General features: G+C 41.6%; 1 protein-coding gene across 2 annotated transcripts; it reads right to left on the bottom strand.

Moving 5' to 3' along the window:
• Positions 1 to 577: 577 nt before the first annotated feature.
• RAC1 (Rac family small GTPase 1) lies at positions 578 to 17392 on the bottom strand. 2 transcript variants are annotated; one of them, XM_090024792.1, is made up of 7 exons: positions 17095 to 17392; positions 9646 to 9717; positions 7933 to 8050; positions 4813 to 4869; positions 3106 to 3168; positions 2359 to 2518; positions 578 to 2189 (listed from the first exon to the last, which is right to left on the bottom strand). In XM_090024792.1, exons 1-7 carry the CDS (start codon positions 17127 to 17129, stop codon positions 2059 to 2061), a joined length of 636 nt encoding a protein of 211 aa, XP_089880918.1. In that variant the 5' UTR covers positions 17130 to 17392; the 3' UTR covers positions 578 to 2058. The 2 variants fall into 2 exon arrangements, with proteins under 2 accessions (XP_089880918.1, XP_089880919.1); XM_090024793.1 differs by lacking the exon at positions 4813 to 4869 and having other exon boundaries at positions 17095 to 17379.
• Between the last annotated feature and the right edge of the window lie 2035 nt (positions 17393 to 19427).

Below are 19427 nucleotides of genomic sequence, written 5' to 3' on the forward strand. Positions count from 1 at the left end.
TCACATATTAAGGTTGACTGAAAAAAAATTAGGGAGGGGGAAAATGGAAAGCTGCCTCAAGGAAAGGAAACAGCTTTACTTTTTACAACCAGATAGCACCCTAATGGAGCACCCTGTTGTAAAAGGGTGTGGGGGGAGGGGAAATCATCTGTACAGCCTCTACAACTTAAAATGAAATTCAAGCCTTTTCCTGCAGGAGTTTGAAAACCTGTTCCTGGAGTACAAGTGGTTTAGGACTAAGCATTGCATACAAGTTAGGTTGCAAGTCTTTAAAGTAGCCAGCAAGAGCCAATGCCAAGCAAAATGAGTGCAGTGTCTGAGCAATGCTGGGGGCTGAGGAAAGCATGTAACTTAGTTCTTAGACCAGAGATCCAAAAACTAATCTCAATGCCTGCCACCAAAACATCTCAAACACTGTAACTCATTTTAAAGAGCTTGTTTTTAAATGCACATGACTGGCAGAAAGCCAGTCCCAAACAAACCACTGCTGTCATGGTTTACCAAGAATGATAAGCATTCACAGTTCTGCAGTCATGGTCTGAGAACCCTTACTTAGAAATTCACACATTACCAATAACATGATTCAAGAATTTATTAAGTCATACATGCAAAACATACTGCTAATTGCATTAGCAAAAGATCAATGTAAAAACTTCACAATTTTGCAACTTGATTTTTAAATTTTGCTCTAGTGGTTGAAAGGGTGGAGTTCAACATTGGATTCTTGCCAGTGTTTAGAATGTACAGAACATTGTTAGCACTAGCACTAATTTACAGAACCGCATAGACCCAAGTTACCGTTACTAAATAAATCGATGCACATGTACATGTAGGTGAGGTAAAGAACAAATTGTCAGCATTAGTAACGTTACAGTGCTGGGATACCTGGCAAACAGTGATGCTTGAGAAGGTTCATAGTTTAAGGAAGTCTAAAGTATAAAAAAATTACTAAAACTTGGAAAGCTGCTCACTTGATTTTTACATCTAGTATATAGAAGACTAAAGAGCTCCTCCAAAAGCACAAACATTACTGGATCAGAAAAGGAAAATAAGAATATGCTTCAACTAATCTACAAAAAAAATGCAAAATTCTATCACTCAAAGACTTTAAAATACAAGTTATATTGCTCAGTAGAGATTCTACAAGAAAAGCATTTTTCTAAGTTTAACAGTTGTGGGAATGACCAGTTCAAAAATATTATCAAGTGAATGCCCTACTTGAAAAGAAATTCAGAACTTACCTATGAACACCAACCTCTCTTCATCTACTGCATATCTGCGATAGAAGTTTACTGGTTTTTCTGTGACAAGTGTCTATTCACTTTTCAACTTCTCTGACAATGTAGTGTGTAAATTGATCTGTACAGTGTCAAATACTGCCTGGCAACCTCATTTGATCTCCAACCAGTGCTTCACCTATCCATCACAATACAATGCTATCAAAAGGACTAGATAAACTTCAATTAAGAATGTTTATATTTAATTGTAGTAGTAAGAACTAAATTGCAACTGAGCCCTTACCAGTGACAAAGCATTTTTTACTGTGACTCAAGGTGGTCAGTCAATATCAATTCTCGTACTCATTTAGGTTTGATACACAATGCTATGCAACAACCCGGGGTTGAGAACGTGTTTAATGAATGCATTAGCAACATTTTGCTAAGGATACTTCTCTGTGAAAAATGAGAGTGTTTTTGCATTTTCTAATAGACATTACAGTCTTCTTAAAAGACAGAAGTCTTTAAAACAGTTTAGTGCTTAGTGTTCATAGCACAACAATGCAACTTAGTTCAACAGATAGTTTGGCAACAATTGATTAATCTGAGCAAGAATAGGACTTTAAAAATAAGGCTTTACATAGGTCTTTTAAGATTTCACTTTTAGTAGAATGAAAAGCAATTCTCATACTTTAAAACAAGTGAAACTGAAATTGTTGATTGGTTCAAAAATGTCATGAAAGAACAAATTTATAACAGAAAAACTTGGCATTGAATGTGAATGCTCCATTGTTCAGAGCAAAGCACACGGGGTTCGGAGCGGGGGCAGGGAGGGTGACATTTACAGCAGCAGGCATTTTCTCTTCCTCTTCTTTACAGGAGGGGGGCAAAGAACTGCTCGAATAGCTTCATCAAACACTGTCTTGAGGCCTCGCTGTGTAAGTGCTGAGCATTCTAGGTATTTCACTGCACCTGTGGAGAGCAAAAGAGGCTGAAGTTACAAAACAGTTCTCTACAATGTGCCAGTGACAGAAAACACTGCTTTTAGTGGATTGCCACAGTAGAAACGGGGGGATTTTTTTGTTTGTTAAAAGGAAGCTGTAGCATGAATTTTAGTAGGTTAACTTGGGAATCATCATACCAATCTCTTTTGCCATGGCAAGCCCCTGTGGGTAGGTGATTGGAGTCAATTTCTTCTCCTTCAGTTTTTCAATAGTGTCTTTATCATCTCTGAGATCAAGTTTGGTACCTACTAAGATGATGGGGGTGTTGGGGCAATGGTGCCGCACCTCAGGATACCACTGGAAAAAAATAAAAGAGAAGCAGATGTGCAACAACTTTCATGTAAGGCTTTCAAATACTTTCCCTACCAAAACCTCCCCAAACTCCTTTACAATACAATAAAAGAGAAAGCAAACCCCCACAAGACCTCCTTTTTATACTGTAAATGTCCTCCTGCATTTACAGATACAGAGATTCAACTCCCTGTCTTAGCCAGAAGGCGTCAATTATCCAGGGTGAAAAACCCTAATGCAACTTTGTTTGCTCTTCGGTTTTTTGCAAAGCCCATCCATGGGAGAAGTCCAACACAAGGGTATAGATAATTTCTCCTTGGCCATGGAAAAATCATAACAGGAATAAAACAGACTTCCCCTCACCAAGGTGCATCTTAAGACAAATTTGCTAAGTCTTCCTGCACAATTAAGAAAAGTTGCACTGTTCCATCATGCTACTTGACAATGACCATCTGTTTTTACAGAAGATTGGTCCCAGCACTGGGCATGTGAGCCTCATTTCCCTGAATCAAGGGAAAGAATACAGGTTGAAACCTGACAAAACAAGACCCAAATCAATCTCAAGGAAAGAGTGCTCTCTAGGCTGCACTTACCTTAGCACGGACATTTTCAAAGGAAGCAGGACTCACAAGTGAAAAGCAGATTAAGAACACATCCTATAAAGCAAGTTTTCAAAGTTAGCTCAGTATACTAGAACACTGGAGAACACATTCATTAATACAATTAGGCTTTTGACTCAGTTACTGAGCTGGTTGATTATAAACACTGGAACAGTTATGCTAGCAGCATGCTTGCATTTTCAAGTCTTGCTCCCTACATTTGAGATCTGTGATACTCAAACACCACTGAAGATAAGAAGAACCTTGAAAAAGTCCCTGAAAACGAACAACAAACAAATGCGAGGAGCAGTAGAAGTTGTAGGTAGTAAGAAGAATCATAAGAACTGCAGACTTCTCTCCATCTTTCACACAAGGAGAATTCAAGTGAGTCAAGCTTTACACAAGCTCACACCTAGCTTGCTAACATGGGATTTAAAGTATGAGGTGCAACTGTTCCACTGCTTCTGACAGGAAATAACGCTAGTTCCAAGAGCTTTCAGTTTGAACAAACAGGTGCAATTTTGGCTTCCATGTAAAATATTCTTAGCCCATCTAAGCTGATTTTCATCCGATAAATTTATTTTCCACAGCATAACTGCTGTGCAGAGATTACAGTGAACCCTGCACTGGTTTCACACTCATCAGATATTATTTTTGCATTAACACGCTTTAGAGTTTCCTTCCTCCAGCTCAGTTAGAATTAGGGGAGTTCTAAAAACCATGACCGCACTGACCCGACTAGCCCACCCTCCCATTCTTTACTTATGCAACTAACTCAGACAGCGGAAGCCTTTATGTAGCGTACACTGCTTGTCTTTCAACTGAAAGGTAGAGGCCAATTACTGCAATAAATCACCGGGGTTTTAAAAAATTTCAAAGAAAAGATAACTGCAAAATAGATTTAAAAAAACAACCAACAAGATTTTGTAGCAACTTCTAGAAAGTGCATGTTTCAAAGGCTGATCAGGTTCATAGGCTTACCTGTTTCTAGAGCTGTTGAGAAAATGTTCACCTGGCTAACCAGACTTGATGCATTAAATATTACTAATCCTGCTACATTATTCTTACACCTGAACAAGTCTCACAAGCTCCAGCTTTCCCCATCCCACAACAAAGCAAACACAAGTATGAGCTAAATCTGTTAAGAAATGAGAGGCATGTCATAATGTTAGTCAATCGTGGTGCATTTCAAGGCATTGTGTTAGGTCAACTACTGACACCTGCGTTGCTATGCACTTGCAACCCATTTATTCATGCATCACCCAAGCACATTTCCATAGCCAGAACACCGAAGAAGAAAGGTGTGCAACACCAAACAACGTGATACTATGGCCACTACTTCTGTTTTCCAATTCTGTGCATCGCACAGATTCCTCCCCACTTTCCTCCAGAGGCTCAGTGCTTTGGATTGACAAGAAGTTCTGTGAATTATCTGCAACTTTCCACTGGCTCCTGCATATCACACATCTAATCAATGCATGGGCAAACAACATTTTAGCTTCTTGTTTGGTTACTCTTCAGAGCCCTGATTTACAGAGCTAGCAGCACACTCACATCAATAAAGCAATAATACAGATCCAAGAGATATATACTCTAAGCACAAGAAAAAGTTGTAGTCTAGTAAAATAGGGGCCAATTTATCACTATTTAAGCAAAAAAGAACAGAACTGGGAAACAAAATTTACTGAAAGTGTTACATACGGAAATAGGTTGATCTTTCAGACTGGAAGTTACATTCTTACCACTGGTCCCTCCAACCTAATAACAGGTATGACATAAATTAAGTTCAGGAATACCTTTAAGTGTGCTCTTAATGAACCATTTCTTCTCATAATTTCTGTGCTCATCAATCCTCACAGAACTTTCCCCTCAAAAGGAAAACACTCAGCTGGCCAGTGCCACATTACCTGACACGCATTACTTCCAGAAAAGCCTGACAGGAGTCTTTTCCAAAGATGTAGAAATAGGTTAGTGACAAAGACAACAGCAAACTGCTTTTTGAGTCTGAAGGCCCCACAACAGTGGAACTGAATGGATGAGAAAAAAAGTTTTGTAGTGAAAAAAAATTAGAATTTATTTAATCAGGTACTTTTCAAAGATTTTCCAAATAAGGAAGATAGAGTATGTCAAGGTAGCAAAGTCTGGAGCATGCTTTAGTGCCCAGATATCAAAACAGCCTGATAACACACTGATAGATCCACTGAACTGAAAGACTATATGGAGCCTTTCTGTGACAATCCTACAGCTGAGAATATCTGCAGATACAGTTTGGTCTCTGGCCAGACTGCTACTTGACTGGTCTTTTCCTAGGAAGCACGCTACCTTTCCATTCACATGGTTCCCAAAGCTCTCCTTGAACTGACTTTTAAATCTAGTCGGTGAAGAAACTTTTCCCCTATGAAGCATCCAAGGCAAATTCTGACCCATACTATTAAAATTGTATGCCCTCTGATTCAGAGATGCAGCAGAGCTGGTATTTTCCCCATCTGCAGACACATTTTTAATGCTCTTCTAACATCCAGGTTACAGCAACATTCCCGCTGTGGATCCCTACAGGTTCAGCGAAGGACTTGTTCCAAAGACAGCACTTTGAGGCCATTCTCCAACACACCTCAGGGAATCTTACACCATCTCAGCTGCTAAGGTCCCTTACGTCCAAAGTTCTCCTTACATTGTCTATGCCCAAGTCACCATTAACAGCTGCATATGCTCTTTGATCAAAGCGTGTGCACAAGCACTTCTTGAAGCTACCTGACCATTACACTTAGCCCCAAAACAGCTCACCTCCACACACAACATTGTGAACACAGGCCTGGCTTTAAACATGTACTGTCCTCTACACGCAGCAGAATGACAAAACTGTGGCTTGGGGGCCATGGGCTCAATGCAAAGCCTGCCAGCACATGGGTCAGCACAGACTCTGCTCGAAAAACATACTAGGAACACTCCATACATACACACATGCCCTCCAATCAAAAGTATCGCTGACAGTACTGTCATGGCATTCAGCAAAGCCTGACTTTGCACGTGGCTTCACAAACAGGTTCCTGTCAAGTTTGCTGTCACTGTTTGGTGAAAGTCAGGATCCAGAGAGAAGTCAGGTTCTGCCTGAACTGATGCTTTCTAATTCGCATTATAACCATGACCAAGGATTTCTAGCAACAGCATATTTTTAAATAGTGAAACCAAGAAGCTCAAAATACAAGATGAGGCAGTGTTGTCTAAAGCTGGGTAAGCATTAGCACAAGAGACTGGGGAGAGGGGAAACATTTAAAATAAAATCAGTGCCTAAAATATGAGTTTATTTTCTGTTTTTAGACTCCTCTTTGCTAAAAAACAGTACACAGTACAGCATATTCTCCAAGTGTTTGCACATAAATTACAATCATTATTTATGGTGCAAGAGTCATTATTAATGGTGCAAGACAGATCCATTATACACTGCATGCAATATCTGTTGTGTGCTATAACCCCAAATCACACAGGCCCACACACACTGCTCACTGCACCAGGTATGAAAGGATGGCCCACCCCCAAAGCATAGCTTGGCCTATGGTCCCTCCTCCCACATCCTTTCATCTGTTCAAACTTGACTGCAGCCTGTGTTTCCATGATGCTGACAGGCTCTTGGGCAGTCTTACCAATTTCATCACCTACTATGAAGAGGGTCTAATAACTGCTTTTTCTTCCTAGCTGCTGGGAGAAGCAGAAGTTTCTGGCAGTTTTGCTGCCGTTCTCTAACTGACACAATAGCAGCAGCCTCTAGTGTACGAGTGGAGAAGAAAACTTAACTGTAAGGACTTGTAGGCACAATGAGAAATGAGACTAATGAATTAAGATATGTTTACCAGAAATTTAAATAGTACTGTTCATTCAATAAAAGTCCATTGTCTTAGAGAGTGCAGGCAGACCACAGGCTAACTGAACCAGATCTGAAAACACAAAGGCCAGCTTCCTGCATTGTAGTAGCTAGTAATTATTCTGCTGTAATAACTACAAATTACTACTTTCCTTTAGAACAAGGACAGTTCTGTCAGAAAAAGGAATCTGCTCAAACCGAGACCACTGGGCTTGGCAGAAGACAGCTTCAGGAGACTAGCATCTAGAAGATATTAGCTGAGCTGTTGTGATGGCTACAGACAGAGAAGACTACTTCATTTTCCCTATCCTAGAGAAGCAGGGGACAGCATATGCATATTCAAGATCTGACAGATTGCAAGCAATGAAGCAACATGTACGTTTCTCCCTAGTTTAATATTGTAACTGTAAGAGCACCATAAAAACTGCCTTGGGCTGAAATAATTTAAGAACTCCAACGGAACAGTGCCCACATCAATAGCAACATTTTCTTTTACAGGCATGCTGCCTGCACATTTAATACTACCTTTGGAACCAAATGAGGCTGAATGACATCAAGTGCTTAGCAATGTTCATGTCAGTGGGCAACCAAAACAGCACGCCTGAGAAACAAAAAGACAAATCCTACTTTTGGCAGGCATGCTAACCTTAAATGAATGGACTTGCTGATGAGACTACTCCATTCACCAAATTTATAAATATTCCAGTTAATTCTGGGGCTGCAACTACATAAAAAGGCAACACACATCAGCATACATGGGCAATGCAGGTTTTAACATCTGCTAAATGCAGAATGGTCTCATACTGAAGTATACTAAAGTATTACACCTGCAGCATTAAGCAGAAATTTGCAAGAGGTTAATTTTGCTATTAAATATGGATGTTAACCATACCCATATTCAGTAACGACAATTAGACTTAGACTATAAACGTAATTTCAACTCTTGTGCTATAGATTCTTACTGTTTGCGGATATGATAATGGACGTAATCTGTCATAGTCCTCTTGTCCAGCTGTATCCCATAAACCCAGGTTCACTGGTTTTCCATCAACCATTACATTAGCAGAGTAGTTGTCAAAGCTATAAAATAAAATACAAAGTGAGATCATCTGAAATGCTTCCAAGCTGGAACCAAATTCTTCTTCTGCAATAAGTCCCAAAGGCTGAGCTCTCAAAATCCCACTCAAACACAATGGACAGAAAAGGCACTTGCCAGGGTACAGCCTCCTGCCCCAAATAATGAATTATTATTCTTTAAATATTAAGTCTGATATGGAATATTAGAGGGGAAAATGCAGCTCAAACTAAGCCTGCTGGAGTTAGTCTCTTTTCATTACCTTCCATCAGAAAACGTGCAAAACTGCTAAGCAAACAAGTCTGGGAAAAAAGGTGATTCACTTAACTGACAAATATGTACTCCTCTGAATGGGACACTTATCAGCCACCTAATCTGCCTCTGTATTGTGTAAGAATTAAAAACCTATTGTTATCGTTCTATGCACGTAACAAAAGAAGTGAGATGAGTAATACTTAATACGGAATTTAAGAGTCTCAGTGGGCAAATACAAGCCTTGTAAATTTAGGGGATCAAAATGATTTGGAAAATTCTACTCAGAGGCGAATAGATAAACAGGCAAGATCCTTTTTAAGACCACCACTTTTTATGACACTTAAGCCAGAACTGAGAATGCAGTAAACTTTTGTCTATAAAACAGTAATAAATTGCAAAGTCTAAGGATGGACTACATTAAAATGTTTCCTATGAAAATTCACTGAGGTATTTACAGTATAACTTGAGGAAAAAGAAAAGGTATAGCAAAATAAGGGCAGCTGTGGCCAATAGGAAGAGAAACATTTCCACAGTGCATTTATAGTACAATATATTTTAGTACCTGAAAATCTCAGCTGTACTTTTACCATTTGTAGGAGAACAATTACATGTTTTATATTTTAAATGAAGACAAAGCAGAGCACGGAAAGCTGCCTGTGTAAAAAGCTCCACCCTACCCTGAATTGGAGGGGGGTGGTGAATTACATTACAAATGCCTTAAAAACAGGGATTTAAATAATACGTGTTGAAAACCCTTAACTACAAAATCACATAAAGTACCAAAATAACAGCGGTTCTTTAGTAATGCTTACTATAGGAACTGCACTTGGCAACTGAGGAAGGCTTGCAAGAAGGCACAAAAACCCTACCAGCTCTCTAGTAAGTATTTAAAAAACAGAACAAAACCACAGACAGACAAAAAAAAATGCTCCTTGTGATTCTGTCTGCAGTCCTGAAGGGTTTGCAAGAGTCTGAACCTTGAATGTCACTTGGACATAAGAACTCTGCCTTCGGAAGTAACCATGAGGTTTTCTTTAAAGATAACTGTAGCTGACAATGTTAACATAGTCCCAGAAGAGATGAGTTATTGGGCAAAGTAGATGTGAACTGATCAAGAGTCCACAAAAAACAACTTATCACATAAATACTATTGCACATGGCCACCTGACAAACAGGTTAGTGCAAGCCAAAAAAATATTTCTTGTGAAATAAATCTAGAGTTGAAATTAACCTTTCAGACAAAGCTGAAAGATGTTTCCTGCTTATTTAAACTATATAAACTCCAATGATGGCAAGTGTAAAGAATGCATTAAATTAGTTCATAAGGTTTCATGATTATACTTACACAGTGGGGATGTATTCTCCAGGAAAAGCATTGGTCGTGTAACTGATGAGTAGGCATGTTTTACCTACAGCACTGTAAAGAGATTAAAGTCATTTAAGGTAGTACTTTTACATGTGATGAGAAATAAAAAGCCTTCCAAATATAACCAACCCTTCGCAGTCCCCCTCCAAACTACATTCATTCATCCATTTACAAGAAGTTTAAATTTAAACCTGAATTTGTAAGGGGTCAAGCCTGGGCTTGAAGCTGACTTGACTAGTAAGCAGACTAGTCAGAAGATAAACTTCTGATTCTTAGTGGTCAAGGTGGATCTGAGTAATTTAATAGGTATCTTCCAAAATATACAAACATTATGACCTAGACTAGTTTGTTCAAGCTTAAATTAATGAGGCCACATATATTAGTAGCCCACTCATTTTGCTGTGTCTTAACCAGTTTCACTGAATAGAAATGACAGCCACCATTCATACAGCTCTTTCAAATGCCTCACCTCACCTTTCAGACAACACATACTTTTACCTAACTCATACATTACCTAACTCTGATGAGAAACTATTGCCAGTTTATCACAACGCCATTTTAGAGGGCTCAGTGAAACAGAAGTGGCAGCCTTTCAGAGCAAGTCATAATACTGCAACGTGACATTGAAAATGTAACATCACTTCCTTGGAAACCCAGCCATCTTGTGGAAATTACTTAGTCAAAACCATAACCTAACATTGAAACCGAGTTGTGTGCACTTAAAAAAATCTTTCCCCCAGCAAAAATTTAAAAAATCCCAAACAGGTTCCGATAATTCAGAGACATCTGTCTTCCACGCTTCTTTTAGAGCCCAACAGTCAGTTCTCTACTCCTAGCATTCTCCCAAGTCAAACACTAGAGAAGGGACAAACTAAATTTGTATAACTGTTTCAATTAACAAGGCTAAGATACTTGAGATCTGACTACTTAATTCTCTTTCAAAGAGACTCAGCATCTGAAAAGAAAGCAGGCTTCTGATACTTTCAAGTTCCTCTAGGTTTCATATTTGCTTCTCACTTAAGAGCAATATCCTTCAACAACAGACTCCAGAGGATGTCTTCACAATTAATTGCTGCAGAGAGATATTAGTTGTGGGATTATGTTCTTCCTGCTGATTACTTCTTTCTTAAAAGATGTTCATCCTATGCAAGACATGCGTTATGTCCATGTAGAAGTTTTGGGCAAGCAGTGTGCTGATTAAACAAGACACCAGCACTCTTTTAACCCCTGATGCGTTTCCAAGGGTTATACAACTACTATTCAGAATAGCACACGTATCTTTCATTGTTGGTGTTCATAAGGCCAGCCACACTCTCTGCTGTATTTACCTTACTTAGTAATGTTAAAAGAAATCTCCATAATTAAAACATCACTGCTAAAAACATCCTCTTGTCCTTTAGATTTCATTAAAAGGCTCCAGAAGTTGGAATATGGTCAAGCACTAAAGTGTACTAGGCAAGACCCGTGCTTTGTCAGAGCTAGAAGTTACTCCATTTATTGCAACACTGCCAGTAATAAGATTCTTCACCACCTTCTTTTAAATCTCAGTTCAATAATACCGTACGATCATGACAAGCTATATTACGGTAACGTTTGAGCCTTAGAGAAATCCAGGCCCAATCTGACCAGGATGGTTCTTTGGCGTTTTATTCCACGTGTTAAGCTGCAATTTGCAATTCTCCCTTTCCTTTCAACACAATCCCCACTCTATCGTCATTTTTTGGTCTTACAAAATTTACCCTCACCACATTTTAATTTCTTCAAAAGAAGTATGAAAAATGTCTGAGTTTCAGCCTTTCAGAAACTGAGGTTTTCCTGTTCAGGGCTGCACTATGTTTTGTGCCAAATGATACTTCTAATTATGACATCTACTGCTTGACTAGTGTTGAATTTTTACTGCAGTTTCAGGTGAGTTTTACAGTTGTATACATGAGATGGGCTGGGAACCCTCCTATCAGAAATATCTGTGGAGAAACCAAAGATGCCTGAAATATCCAGAATCTTATAAGTCTAAGCCCATGGTGGCTAAACCACAGCTCACAAGCCACATGCAGCTCACCAGCACAATACTTGCGACTCTTTGGAAATTGGCCAAGGCCCTGCCCGCTTCTCCCCAAGGTGGCTCCGGGGGACAGCGCAGCCCAGCACCTCCCATCACGCCAGCTTTCCCAGGGAACATGCCCTGAGTCCACCCTCCTCCCTCCTTCTCTCCCGCTGGGACTGCCAGCTCAGGTGCTAGGCTGGCCCACAGGGCATGCTCCCCATGGGGAAAGCCAGTAGCTAGGCAGTGCAGGGCTTTGGGGGGAGGGGAGTCACCTGTATTCCAGGTCACTCAGCACCCCCCACCCCTCCATCTCTTGAACTTTGGTAGAGGATGGGATGTGGCTCTGAGGGTGAGTAACTCTGGCCACCCCTGGTATAAGCCATGGATGGGTGTAGCGTAGTTCAGCATTTGGGCTCAGGACAAGAAACCAGCAACTCCCAGAATTGTAGTCTCAGCTATGCCACAGCCTCTCTACATTTTCCCAGCCTGCAAAGTAGGCATTCATTACTTGCATCACATGTCTGCTGTAAGGATTAATATCCCAAGATTAGCACAGCATAAATGCTAAGTACTATAAAGCTCTGTACACAAATTACACATTTCCAGACTCAGGGCTTGTTGGCATTCTCTGAAGATGGTAACCCCACACATCTTTTAATTTTTTGTATAAAATATATATGGATATATATCCCGTGGATAATATACATATATTAGCCTATGAGTTTAATTTTTATTTTATATAGAATTAAACTAATAGACTTCTATAACGAAGACACTAACGCACTGGGGTATTCAACAGTTCCAAAAAGAAAATTTGAAAGAACATTTTTTAACCAAGCCTTTTCAGAATGCCAGAGAACTGAATAGACTGGTCTAATTTATAACTGAGTCATCAAAACTATGAATTCAAAAAAGCCATATCCTTTAAGCCCCTTGCTAGGACTTCCGCAAAACCTTCTGTAGAATCTACAACACAGTCAGGCTCAAAGGCCCATCCTAAACAAGTCTATCATACAATACATCCTGTTTTGTACTGAATTCCATATCTTCATCAGTGACTAAAGAACACTTTCCCCCCTACCCCTTTTGACTGCCTCCCTTCATTTCACCAAGTAAAGAGACTGTCGTGGTTACTCAGAGCAGCTCAGGAAAGAGGTGATAAAAAAAAATTTCATTCCAGTCTCAAAACTGTAGCATGGTTCTTCTGCAGCATGCACCAGACAGTTGTTAAACAAGAAAAAACAGGCCCAACAACCCTGTGTTCCATTTTAGGTTTCCTGCCTCACTAGCCTCTTGGCTCACTGCCCTATGAATCAGATTTGCGTAGTTACCAACCTCAGAAACGAACATGTAACACCTACCTTCACTATGGTAATCCTACATTAATTTTTATTCCTCATCTCCTATTAAAGCATTATGTTAACAAACTTAGTTTGAAAAGCATTTAGCCACTTGCTAAGGGAGGCATCTAACTGTATAGCAAATAAATCTTTACACCTGAGGGCTGGAAATTAAGATGGATCAACAGATGGTTTTAATTTTTTCTGCAGATCAATCTGGGAAGTATTACAAAAATGCCATCAATTATTTAACCATACATTCAACCTTGCAACCCTACTAGAGAATCCTAAATTAGTAACATTAGGCTGTAATTCAGATTTGTCCCTGTTAACCACAAGAATTTTCTAGATTAGATTGGTAGCACACAGGCAAACGAGACACCATAATTAGTTTTACAGTAATTATTATACCAAATTTGTCCATTCGCTTCCAGGTACAATTCAAGGTAGTGACTTGTGTAGGATTTCACAAGGTTTTTAGTACCTGGAAACCCAGGAACTTCTCTCTCCTTAGCTATAACTAAGAAGCTTGAGAAATTTCCTACCATACTACACCTACTTTGAACAGGATAAGATGACATCGTAATAAAGATGCTGGCAGGCAGTGTACAGCAGCATTCCCTCCATTGCCCACACCAATAGAGCTGCACAAATGGTAGTGCTATGGCAGGAGACTTCTCGTATACTGACTGTGAGAACACAGCCCTTACAACCATGGCCGTAGAGGCCAGCTGAAGCACTTTATTTAACACTTCCCTAAAATCAGATGCCAAAGAACCAATAGCATCCTGTTAATATCTGTTGGAATTCCTTTCTTTTACCAGTCTACCTGAAATAGAATACTGCTTTGCATGATATGGCCTAAGGCCTAGCTCTTTTCTCATATTTTATAAAATTTAAAATGGCATACACAACTCTCCTAGGATAAAAATAGCAGGTTATCACTTAAGAATTAAAATCTTTCCCTTACTGAAAGGCACTATTACATTCTAGATTAAGCAGAATATTATTCAGTTTGAGGAGGTTTTGTTCTAAAATTTCCATCTATGGCATTGTTCTATCGACTGAAGAATGGCAGACCATGATAGGGAAAGGTGAGGTTGTCAGTGGGATGAAAATTAGCCACCCACCAGAAATATGTTTCTTTAGGAGTGCTGCATTACAGGAAGCAGTTTAGAATTCCTGCACTCAGCTGGAGGGTGGAAAGAGTCAACTGCTTCAAAAGACATTTTTAATTGCTGTGGCTGGCAAAGCAAACCAAACTCTGGCATGGATCTACCAATGCATTTCAAGCAAAACCAGGGACATCATCTTCCTGCTTTACTCAGCCTTGGTGAGGCCACAGCTGGAGTACTGTATCCAGTTTTGGGCCCCCCACTTCAGAAGGGATGTGGAAAAGCTCGAGACAGTCTAGAGGAGAGCACTGTAAAGAGATTAAAGGCCTGGAGGGCAGCCTGTACAAGGAGAAGCTGAGGGATCCAGGACTCTTCAGTCTGGAAAAAAGAGAAGGCTCAGGGTTGACTTGGTAGCAGCCTACAATTATACAAAAGGGGTACATGAGGACCTGGGAGAACAGCTGTTCACCAGAGCTCCCCAAGGGATAACAAGGTCTAATGGCCATAAACTCCAGGAAGGCCGATTCAGACGAGACATAAGAAAAGAAAGTTATTTATGGTATGAATGTCCAGGGTCTGGAACAGACTCCCCCCAGAGGTGATGCAAGCACCTACTCTAGACTCTTTAAAAAAATTCTGGATATTTTTCTTGCTGGGATCACTTGATCCCAGCTGACTTCCTGCCTATAGCAGGGGGCTGGACTCGATCTCACAAGGTCCCTTCCAGCCCCTAATGTCTATGAAATCTGTAAAATACCTAAGACAAACAAGAACATTACAAGAATATCAGCAGAAAAAAAGAAAGTTTACTTTTCACTATTTAAGCTGCTTATTCCCTGCACTTCATTCAGCCAGGTCAGTGGTTCTCAACCTTTTTAGACTCAAGCCACATCCCTCAGAAAATACCAGCTTTAAAAAAGAAAAAAAAAGTTTTTACTAATTTTTTACTATAGAAAAATAATGGAGCAGTTCTGTTGCAAAGAACATGGAAAAACACAGGTCAGAAAGTTTTGAGCACAATGGATTTCTTATTTGAAATTTTTTGATTCATCTTGTGAATAATGTACATGCATGTACATCTAACAGCACTAACACTGCATGGCACCCTGCAGCACCCTTGGAAGGAACTCAAAGCACCACCGGGTGCCATGGCACCCTTATTGAGAATCACTGGCTTTTGTTTTCCAGCTTTCATATACCAGAATAATGCTGTCACATTGGTTTGCAATGGTTTCTAAAAGTAACATTCCTCTCTAGTTTAAAAGCCTTCTGGGTTTTTGAATACGGTATTGTTTATTAATACAGTGTCCTAAGTACCTATTTTTTTAAATATGGGCTTTAGTAATAAAGACTGAGCTTGTAGCCTGTCCCACCTAAAGCAGCAGTCTTCTAAAGTTTTTTGAGAAACACAAAAAGCAACTACTTATTTAGTAAGTGATACTAAGTGTAAAGAAAATTTTAAATAGGAATTATTACATTGAATCTAGAATCATGCCTTCAAAACACTGAATGAACAGACAAAACATTTCTATTAAAAGAAGACAAATAAGACAACAATTTTGATGTAAAAAATATTTTACATCAATTTAAACCAACTAGAAACAAACAAACAAAAAAATCACAGTTGGCCATTTTTATCAGTCCCAGTAAGTTGCAGCACTATCAACAAATCTCAGTCAAATGTGTTAGGACACTCCTCTCGTGCAGCACAAGCAATAAAAGCAAGACAGGCATCTCATACAATATCAAAACCAGCACTTATGTTAAACCATTTAAACATTTTATTTTTAAGTCTTAATACATGCTAACTTTTTAGGGCTCTCCTAACAAGTTGATCATTAACTTAAAGATGAAACCACCACACTGTATTACACAAAGCTTATGGAAATTTCTTCTAGCTGTAATTATGCCCTTCAATCTATCTATGCAAGTTTTTTCTGTGATACCCGATTATGCTCAGACTACACTGGGATTTTTGTTTCCACTTAAAAAAAAAAAATCTAACTGCATAAGACGAGTCTTGTTTTCCAGCTGGCTTGTGATGCTCCCCTGAGCTCTGACATCCAGTAAGAAAGTCTCCAAAATCCCTAGAAGAGTTTCTACATGGAGCACATTCAACAGTATCTAACGTCAAAATGTCAAGAGGAACAAACACGGTACACACAGTCTCTGCACTGAACACCAACAGCTATGCATAAAGTCAGACTTAAAAGCATCCTAAAAATAGCTTTAAACAATAATACCTACAAAACATTACAGGTATAAATAATTCTCTACAGACGATGCACATGTCAAGTTTCTAATTATCTGTCATCTAGCTGTATAGCTAGAGGTCGCAATTAGGGCTCAGACCCTATTGTGTTAGGTAACACTCATACAGTAAAGCATGGTCCCTGCCCAAAAGATCTTGCAACGGACTCTGATTATATCACCTGCAAATGTAACCCCTGGCTGTAAAGGCGGGTTGTGAAACCCTGCCGGTGCGCAGGAAGTCACCGCATGCCATCCACTGTTTTTAAAAAGTAGTTTGGAGACAACGGGACCGACTTTCCCGTCCAGTTATCTCAGAAGTGGCTTCGCTCAGGAGCGCTGTGCAACCAAACCCTTGAACCGGGGCACGGATCCCGCTAGGGACACAAGGAAGGGCCCGGCCGCGGCTGGGGGAAGCCGCCAGCAGCAAAATGGAGATGGATACGGACCCCCATGATTCCCAGGAAGGTTTAAAGCCAGCACCTTCCCCCGGGCTCCCAGCTACCCAGGGGGACACAAGGGGCCCAAAGGCCCACAGCCCCCACCCCAGGCCGGGGGGGAGAAGGAGTCGGGGCCGCCGCCCTGAGGCGCCCCGGGCCAGGAGGGCGCGGCTCCTCCCTGCGGGCGGGCGGCCGGGCCCGACCAAGTCCCGCGCGGGGCGGCGGCGGGGCGGACTCACCCGTCTCCCACCACCACACACTTGATGGCCTGCATCGGGGCGGCGGCGAAGCGAGGAGCCCGCGGGTCTGTGCGCCCGGCCTCGGCCGCCTCCGCCCTGTGCGCCCGTAAGCAGCGACGAGGCTGCGGCCACCACCCAAGGCTGCGCGAGAGTCGAGGAAACAGGAAACGGCCGCCCGCTCACATCCGGCTGGGCGCGCTCGCTCGGCCCCGCCGCCCGCCTCTGCGCCCTCCCCCCACGGCCGGGCCTCGGCAGCGCTCGGGGAAGCTCGAGCTTGGAGCCTGCGGCATCTTCGCGGTCGGCGCCCCAGCCTCGGGACTCTTCGGCTCCGCTCGGGAGCGCTGAGCTCATCGCCGGCCTGGTCTCGGGACTCTTCGGCAACGCTCGGGAGCGCTGAGCTCATCGCCGGCGCGGCCTCGGGACTCTTCGGCGACGCTCGGGCTTCTCCGGCCCAGAGTGACGGCTTCGGAAACGCTTGGGTCCCCCTCACCTCAGCTGAGGGACCGCCATGTTTGTGCTACTAACCTAGTCCGGGGTGGTGGGGGTGGGGCCTGGTCTCCACTCTTACTCTTTCCTTGTCCTGAGCATCTTAGGGTGACTGTTACCAGCGTTAGGCCTCACTGCAGCGTGTCGTCTCCCCTCAGTTTCATCTGCACTGGAAGTTACCATGTCAAGAGGCGCATGGGACCAGCACGCACTGGGGCTGCTGCCCGGGGCAGCATTTTCCATCTGTGGGGCCGTGCTGCCCTGGGATGTGGCGTAGGGCCTCCTGTCACCGTGTTTCTCTGTTATGCAAATCCTTGAGCACCAGTTTCTTTTCAACGGATGGCAGCATAGTCTAACAAGCTGCAAACCACAAGCCGTGTCGTGATTTCATGTTATGATTGTGTAACGTCGATTTCTTCTGTTGCAACGTAGCATTACTGGGGTTGCCAACACGCCCAGATTGGCGCAGAGTCTACTGGGATTGGCATTGATGTCCCCATGACTACTGAAAGCAATCCGGGAGATTTATGTTACATTAGCTATTTAGCTAACATTGCAGCATGTTAGGAAAAAACTCCCCCAGAATAGCTTCAGTCAGAGTTGGCAACCGTAAGCATTACACCAAAACGTTAGTCCTTCAGAGGTTATCCTGATGGGGGCGTTTCTAAGCATTTAGGATGTTAACAGATCCCAAGAATTTTTAAACAGTCTGACAAAGATTCCTTTCTCCTTTCAGCTGCTCTGGTTTCACTCTCCTGTGATAACATCACCTCTTTAATCTTCTAGTCCTCTAGAGCAGCATTTCTCAAGCTGTGGGTTGCGACCCAAGAGTGGGTTGCAAGAATACATGAAAGGGTTGTGAGCAAACTTTTAAAATGGATTCTCCTTTAAAGGAGAAAAACATGGGAAACCAGGGCTTTTCTCTTCCTGGCTGGCAGATTTCCAGCCTGGACAGTTGGATTTAGCATAACTGTTGCATTTAGTGCAACTGTCCCCACCACCATGAACATTGTATCCCTCCTGAGGCTGGAGGCACCCAAGCTCCCACAGGTGGCAGCAGCAGTGGCGGCAGCGGAGGCATAGTGGCAGGGAGCAGCAGGTAGCTCCCCCAGACAGCCGGGGGGGAGGGAGTGGTGAAAAATAGAGGACATAAAACCATCTGGTTTCATATCAATAGAGGACAGAAGACCAGACTGTGCTCTATAAAACCGGACGAATGGCCACCCTAGTCAGGACCGGCCATTGATATTTACAAATGGGTCCTGGTACAAAAATGATTGAGAACCACTACTCTGGAGATCCTGCAACAACCACACAGAAGTCAAATTTTGACAGATATGATTCTCCATTGCCTTAATTTCCCATTTTGACAAAAAGGAAGAGGCATAAAGACTATGGGGTTGTCCAATGTGAATAACATTAGTGTAAGAATGTACTAATTTCTCATGCATGGATTTTGATGGAAGAAAAAAGCCTGCCAGAGTACCACTGTGCTCCTGCTACTCTTAGCTGGTGCAATACACTTAGGTGGGACAGATCTGAAGCTGCTCTGGCTTAGGCCAAAGGTTAGGATGTCCCTAGGCAGACCTGGAACTGAAAAGGTTAAAAGGTCCTATCAAACCACCTTTGCCCTCTTTTTCTGCATTCTGTGCTATCTGAGCTGTAAAATTGGTTCCAATATTTAAAATGTGAAAAATAAACACAATAGTTACCAAATCTAAACATGAAAAGTTTAAAGTTTTCTTTATACTTTACAAAGAATAATTTCAAAAAAGTCTTTCACTTTAAAAGTATACTTTTATTCTTTGTCCTTACTTCTGTGATTAGATAGTAACTTTATTTTCCTT

The sequence above is a fragment of the Crocodylus siamensis genome, chromosome 12, assembly GCF_052110815.1.
Source record: "Crocodylus siamensis isolate JL-2025a chromosome 12, ASM5211081v1, whole genome shotgun sequence".
In the NCBI taxonomy this organism is placed as follows: Eukaryota; Metazoa; Chordata; order Crocodylia; family Crocodylidae; genus Crocodylus; species Crocodylus siamensis.